At 50.4% G+C, this 7,168-nt stretch overlaps 1 protein-coding gene across 1 annotated transcript; it reads left to right on the top strand.

Moving 5' to 3' along the window:
- Window positions 1-2,137: 2,137 nt before the first annotated feature.
- On the top strand, window positions 2,138-6,104 carry Commd4 (COMM domain containing 4). The gene is made up of 8 exons (XM_015480399.2): window positions 2,138-2,349; window positions 3,938-4,009; window positions 4,243-4,308; window positions 4,505-4,544; window positions 4,830-4,949; window positions 5,129-5,209; window positions 5,549-5,725; window positions 5,827-6,104. Exons 1-8 carry the CDS (start codon window positions 2,347-2,349, stop codon window positions 5,865-5,867), a joined length of 600 nt encoding a protein of 199 aa, XP_015335885.1. The 5' UTR covers window positions 2,138-2,346; the 3' UTR covers window positions 5,868-6,104.
- Window positions 6,105-7,168: the final 1,064 nt, after the last annotated feature.

Here is a 7,168-nt window from a genome sequence, read left to right as displayed (position 1 = left end):
AGAAGTCAGAAGATTACATCTTGACCAGAGGCCAAACTGGACACCACCTCAATCTGTGGGGGAAGGAGGGGGCCCTAAGCTAGCACCAGGGTTCCAGGACTCTGGTCAGTTCTTTCCTCCATGGGCTCCATGACGTGGGTGCTGCTGCCCCTGCCCCTTCCTGGGCCTTGCCTCCACCAGTGCAGGGTCAGGAGTCCAGAGACCTTCAGCTCTAACCTCTACCCTTCACCCAGGCCAACAGAAGGTCAGATGGAGATGGCTTGGCCTTTTCTGCTTGCCTCCACTCTCTATGAAGTCCCCCTTTCCACCTGTGAGGTAGGTGGGGCTGGACAAGGGGGTGCTGGCTCCATTGTTTCAGGTGAGCCTAGAGAGCTTGATCTACCACTCTCCGCTACACTGTACCCATGACTTGTCCATGATCTCCCGCCCTTCAGATCAGCCTCATCCCTGTCTTCCTCCAGGGCTGTGAGTGTATCTCAGTGGTACAGCGCTTGCTTGGCATGTGAGAGGACCTGGTTTGACCCCAACACTGCAAAAAAAAAAAAAAAGAAAAGAAAAAGAAAATCCCTCATCCAGTAGCTGCTAACTCCAGATGAAGCAAAGGAGGGAGGACTCTACAGTTCTGGCCTGGAGGATGGCGGGGTGGGAGCAAGGCAGGTGGCCAGTCATCCTGCCCCTTTTATGTGTGCAGGTAGGACAAAGGGGGGACAGTGAGGCCATAAGGCCCACCTGGCCCCTTAAGTTCTGCTCTGACCCAGGAACAGAAACTGGTCATCTCTCTGCATTGCATGAAAGGTAGCAAATGGGGGTGGGGTGGGAACAACAGCTCTGAGAAGAAGAAGGAAGNCCTATTGATATGATTAAATACAAATTGAGCCATTCAAATGTTCTTAAAATAATTTTGATATGGCATGATATTTTAACACATTGTTGTCTTCGATATGCTGGGTTTATGATTTAAAAAACTCTATGAATGGCATCAATATTAGCGCAAACTGGGACATGATTTCTTTCTATTTTACGAAGCAGTTTAATTTTCATGGACTTTAAATCTATTCCTTATCTTTTTCTTTTGCAGTGCTGGGAATCAAATCCAGGGCAAGCACTCTACCACTGAGCTACATCCCTGGCCTTCTATTTGTCCTTTGAAAGCTTAAAGGGCTGTGATATCCAGCAGACCTAGTGTAGATGAGACAGCCACAATATTGAGGAGAGAAGAGATCTCAAACTACTCAATTTCTTCTTCATTCCTTAGTCTAGTTTCTGATTAAAAAAAAAAAAAGTTTTCAAGGCAGTCCATTGAATTAGTCAAAGGGAAACAAAAGGAAGGGAGGGGTCGGGGAATAGGAAGGACAGTATAAGTAAGGGGACATAACTTTCCTAGCCTTGTATATTTGAACACACAACCAGGGTTACCCATGTATAACCATAAGATAGGGATCCTAATTAGAATAAGTTATACTCCACGTATGTATAATATGCCAAAATACATTCTACTGTCATGCATGTAGGAAAAGAACAAATAAAATTAAATTTTTTTTTTAAAAAAAAGCTTTTTCAAGTCAAAGTTAGAAACTTACTTTTCCTAGATCCGCAGTTGCTGAGTCACTCAGCAAGCACATTACTGCAATTTAGAGAAAAAAAATTTTTTCTCATCAGATCTGACAAAATTAAATTAAAAGTCTGGTGTTGGTGAAGCTGTAGGAAAAGGGTTTTCCTGATTCTGTAAATTGTTACAGTCCTTTCTGCTAGCACCTAGGAGGGTTCGTCAAATGAAATAAAATACCCGTGCACACTCGAAGGAGAGAGCAGAGGTACTGGAAACGTTCTTTCCTTATATGGGTGCTGGTTACACGGGGTGTACAGTTTACAAAAAATTCTTTAAGCTTTATACTTAGAAAAGAATTTGTACTTAAATTATGCACAATTTCCTGTATATGTATCCATATTTCAACAAAGTTTTTAAAATATGCCCTTTGCACAGCCCACAGCTGTAAATCGATCGCTTCATGGTGGAAAATATGGAAAAGACCCGAATACCCCTGGCCGCCGGGATCCTGCCCAAGATAAACAAATGAAATTACTCCCCTCCTCCTTTCCTGCCGCCTTGCTTCTGCCCTCAGTTAAACTGGGGAATGGCGCCGGCGGTTTTCAGGAAAGGATTCCGGAGACAGAGGCGAACGCGCTGGCCTTTGAGCCCTGACACCTCGAGCGAGCGGAGACCACCTCGCACTCTCGCGGGGCGGCCCTCCCCTCCCAGGCGCTGAGACGGATCACGTGATCGCGGGATCAGCTGACCTTGAGCGACCGGAAGGAGCAAGGCCTGGGCCCCGGCCTCCTGGCGCGATGGTGAGGCACCAGCCGAGATATAATGCCTGGGTGCCGGGGCGGGAAGGGTGTGACGGTGGCCCTGGGAGCGGGGAATTGCTCATCTTAACCACTGCGGGGGCGGTGGTGAGGGCCGAAGGTCCAGGAGAGAAAGGTCCCTCTCCGCCCCCTGCTTCTCAGCCCGGGGATGGGACAGATGAGACCCACCAGCTTAGAGTCCTGGGCTGCTCTTTGACTGGAAGAAAGAGCCCTCGGGGCCTGGGGATGTGGCTCAAGCGGTAGCGCGCTTGCCTGGCACGGGTGCGGCCCGGGTTCGATCCTCAGCACCACATACAAACAAAGATGTTGTGTCTGCCGAAAACTAAAAAATAAATATATAAAAAAAGAAAGAGCCCTCGCCTCCCAGAGCAGGAACTGGGGGTTGGCAGGAGCAGGAGTCCTTATACGGTTCCCAAGAGGGCCTCTAAAGGTGCCCACTGCCCCAGCCCTCCAGTCCAATGGAATTGATCCATTCTTGCACACTATTAGAATCCTCTCTGCTCTTTCCAGAGCCAGAGAGTAGTTTTTATATTGGAGTTTCTCACCTTATCCATCCATTCATTCAACAGATGAGTGCCTGGTCTATGTCAGGCGCCTGAATTAAGTGGCAGTAAGGGAGTGAAGTCGGAGGCATGAATTGAGGGTCATAGTTAAGACTCCAGGGGTAGAGGCCTGACTGTGCCTTGTGCATGATGTTGGGAGGCTTCCTGAGAATGGAATCCACCTGAGGGTGGAGTGGGAACTGGCTGGTGAAGTCCATTTGTGTACTAGAGGTTAGGAAGCAAGATTGGCAGGAAGCAGGCAGGGGTTGTGGCTCAGTGGTAGGGTGCTTGCCTTGCATGCATGAGGCACTGGGTGCAATCCTCAGCACCATATAAAAATAAAGATATTGTGTCCACCTAAAACTAAAAAATAAATATTTTTAAAAAAAAGAGGGCAGGAAGGTATCTTCAGACAGGGAAGAGTATGTGCAGACTCTTTTGAGAGGGTAAGGTTCCCCCCAGAATGCATGCATCTTGCGTAGCTACAGTAGTTGATCAGAGGTTGGTGAAAGGTGAGGCAGGGCAGCAAGCAAAGGCCAAATCTTGCTGGGCCTTGGATCACCATGATCAAGATAATGAACATATCCACGGGACTCCCAAATTTCCTTATGCAAGGGGCCATTTTAGGAAGTATGATGTGGAAGGGCCCACTCAACAAAGGGTCATTTAAGCAGGGCCCTGAATGAAATGAGAGAGAAAACCATAGAGGGGACAGTGAGGACGCAGGTGGGAATGGGGTTGGCATAAGGGGAACAGCAGGGAAACCATTGTGGCTGGAGCCGTGGTGGAGTTGGAGTGGAGGTAAGAGAGATTTGTTTTTTGCTGAACCTTGGGCTTTCAGAATGGGGTCTGTCATAGAGAAAGCAATGCCTGGAGTAGACACCAACGAGGTCTGGTGGTGTTGTGGGTCAGGGAGAAGAGTTCTCTAAATAGCCTGCCGATAGGGGAGGGCAAGTGGCATGGATTGGACATGGATCTTGGCCACACCTCAGCCCTCCCTGCAGCGAGCCTGCCTCATTCCTTTGCAGAGGTTCCGGTTCTGTGGTGATCTGGACTGTCCTGACTGGGTCCTGGCAGAGATCAGCACACTGGCCAAGATTGTTGAGTGATTGGAGTCTTCTCAGGGTGGGGGGAGAGGAGGTTGGCACTGGGGTTTGTGAAAGTAGAGGGTGGGATCTAAGTGGCGATCTCACTAAGGTTGGGGCCTCAGTGCTCTCAGCCTATGCTCCCATGCTGCATGACCTTGATCACATGGCTAGCCTTGTCTGATCCAGTCCCTGAGCAGTGAGGGGTGAGATGTGTCAGTCTGGCTAATATGAGCACTTCCTTCCAGTCCTCTGTGAAGCTGCGGCTGTTGTGTAGCCAGGTGCTGAAGGAGCTTCTGGGACAGGGGATTGATGTAAGTACAGCCCAGGATCCCATTGTCACATGACCTTATGACCCCCAGGGAGGTGGGTGATCCAGCCTCCCCGCCTTTCTGGACACCCTCTTCCTTTTCTTCAGCCCCAGCCTGTTCCTCACACAGGATGCAGGATGGGGGTGGGGGCTGCCGAGCAGGGCTCTGGCACCCCCCTGAGGGCCTCCTTTCCCCATAGTATGAAAAGATCCTGAAGCTCACTGCTGATGCTAAGTTTGGTGAGTAGCCACTGTGTCCACAGGCCCTGGGTGGTCCTGGGAACTCAACCTGGTGCTGGCATGGAGGACCCCTCCTCTAGCAGCCTCCCTAGCTCAGCTGCCTTAGTGGAGTAGCATGAGGAGAAGAAACTTCAGTGATCCTGCCCCCATCCTCTGCCGGCTTCTGGTGGGACAGTAGCAGTGCCTATGGCTCAAGGAAGCCTCGGGCTCTGAGCTGAAGATGAAAGGGCAACAGGAAGGTGGCTGGAGCCACAGTGACACCCTGCCCCACTCATGGGTCTGCAGAGTCAGGTGATGTGAAAGCCACAGTCGCCGTGTTGAGTTTCATCCTCTCCAGTGCAGCCAAGCATAGTGTGGATGGCGAGTCCTTGTCCAGTGAACTGCAGCAGCTGGGGCTGCCCAAAGGTACAGGATGGGGATGGGCAGGTGGTTAGCTTGTGGGCAAGGGCTGCTAAAGAGCAGGCCAGGCTATGTGACCCTGGGGTGTGCCTGCCCATTCTGGGTTTGGAGCCCGAAACCTGCCCTCTGGGTGGTCCCATCCATAGCCCCACCTGCCACCTCAGCCAACTGCCATCTGCCCCTAGAGCATGCAGCCAGCCTGTGCCGCTGTTACGAGGAGAAGCAGAGTCCCTTGCAGGAGCACCTACGGGCCTGTAGCTTGCGTGGTGAGTATGGGGCCCAGCAGGGTAGGTGCCAGGCTCCACTCTGGAAGGTGCATGCAGTGTGCTGAGTGCCAGTTCTGAGGCCTCAGCACATGGAGCAGGTACAGAGCTGGGACCTGGCCCTAGATCTCTAGACTGCAGTCTAGAAGTTTTTATTTTCTTTGAGGCTTGTGGTGAATATTTGAATTCTTAATGACTGAGTACCTGCCCTGTACCAAGCCTGGGTCAAAGGGCAAGAGCTTGAGAGACCACACAGCCTTGAGGTATTACAGGCCAAACCAGGATGTGGACCGCAGGCTGCCTGGCTCGCCTGCCTGAGAGATGCCCTATCCTGTTTCACAGTGAACAGGCTGGCAGGAGTGGGCTGGAGGGTGGACTATACTCTCAGCTCCAGCCTCCTGCGCTCTGTGGAAGAGCCCATGGTGCACCTGCGACTGGAGGTGGCACCTGCCCCAGGTGCCTCAGCTCAGCCTGTGGTCATGTCCCTCTCAGCAGACAAGTTCCAGGTTCTCCTGGCAGGTGAGGTTCAGCTGCCCCTGGAGGGGGGAGGGGGGAGGGGGGAGGGACCCTCCCAGACCTCATTTGACTGCTTCCCTCCTGTCCATTTCTTGCCCCTGCAGAACTGAAGCAGGCCCAGAGCCTGATGAGCTCCTTGGGCTGAGAAGGGTGCTCCTGACCTGTGCAGAGCTGCCCTTTGTGTGTCGAGTTGCTGCCTTCTAAAACTCTTCTGGGCCTGGCCCCAGTTCTAGGATGCTGGGGGTCCCTGGCCTGGTCTCCTGGCTTCCCCCCTTGAGACTTCAGCATTGGGCTTCTGAGGAACTGCTCTAGCACTTCCTCTCCTTGAAAGGCACTTTCAGGTGCTTTTGTGAGCAGGAAAAATAAACAGGAATGTAAAGGAGTGTATGTGAGGTTTTTTTTTTTTTTTTCCTCCTTCTTCTTTTTTCTTTTTTCTAATTAAGGGTTTTTGTGAAAGAAACCAAGTGACATTCTGACCTGGCCCATCACTCGTTTTCTCATTGCTGACTGAAGCCCCAAATGAACAGTGTGTCCATAGATAGGAGTGTCTGTAGATAGGGTGCTGGCTCCTTCCTAGACTTGTGATGCTCTTGGCTCTGTCGTCTCTGCACTGGTCTTGTCCTCAGGTTGGTAGCAAGTGAGTGGCCCAGATGCCAAATGCCCTGTGTCTGCCCTCTTCTATAGAAAGAGAGAAGAACCCAGGCCTGAACCATTCAGTGGCAATAGGAAGGTTGTTACAGACTGAGTGGTGATGTCCCTACAGTTTGAATGTGGAAGCCATGCTCTCCATGTGTGTGCACTGAGAAGGGCTCTGTGAGCGCAGGGAAGAAGGTGGCTGTCCACAAGGCAGGAAACAGGCTCTCATTGGGAAATGAATCTGCTAGCACCTTGATCACGGACTTCCCAGCCTCCAGAACTGTGAGAAATAAATTTAAACTACCCAGTTGCTGGACTTCCATTCTAGCAGCTAGAGCTAAGTCGTCTGGTCTCAGGATTGGCTTAGGCTAACCAGAGCTCCTTTTGGAAAGACTGATGCCAGGGTGGGGCAGGGAGAGTCCAAGAAGAAGATCTCTAGAACTCTACTCATCTTACATAACTGAAACCATATACCTATTGAATAGCAACTTCCCCTCTTCTGTGCCCTCATTCTGATAACCCATCATTCTCCTTTCTGCTTTAATCTTTGTTGTTTAGACACCTCAAATAGACATGCAGTATTAGTTCTCTGTGACTAACTCATATCACTTAGCATAATGTCCTGAAGGTTATCTATGTTGTTGTCTATGGCAGGATTCCCTTTTTTAAAGTTGGGATACTACTCCACTGTGTGTATATGCCACATTTTTAAAAAATCAATTTATCTGCAGATGGAGCTTTAGGTTGTTTCCATGTCTTATCTATTGAGAGTCATTCTGTGATGTATATTATATCCTGATTGTGGCTATA

The sequence above is a fragment of the Marmota marmota genome, unplaced genomic scaffold, assembly GCF_001458135.2.
Source record: "Marmota marmota marmota unplaced genomic scaffold, marMar, whole genome shotgun sequence".
NCBI classification, from domain to species: domain Eukaryota; kingdom Metazoa; phylum Chordata; class Mammalia; order Rodentia; family Sciuridae; genus Marmota; species Marmota marmota.
This window is presented reverse-complemented; position numbering and strand designations above follow the sequence as displayed.

Bases quoted from the DNA above. Each gene is read 5' to 3' on its own strand.
- Commd4 (XM_015480399.2), top strand. The intron at 4,950-5,128 runs GTACAGGATGGG...ATCTGCCCCTAG, and splicing joins GCAGCTGGGGCTGCCCAAAG to AGCATGCAGCCAGCCTGTGC. The intron at 5,726-5,826 runs GTGAGGTTCAGC...TTGCCCCTGCAG, and splicing joins GTTCCAGGTTCTCCTGGCAG to AACTGAAGCAGGCCCAGAGC.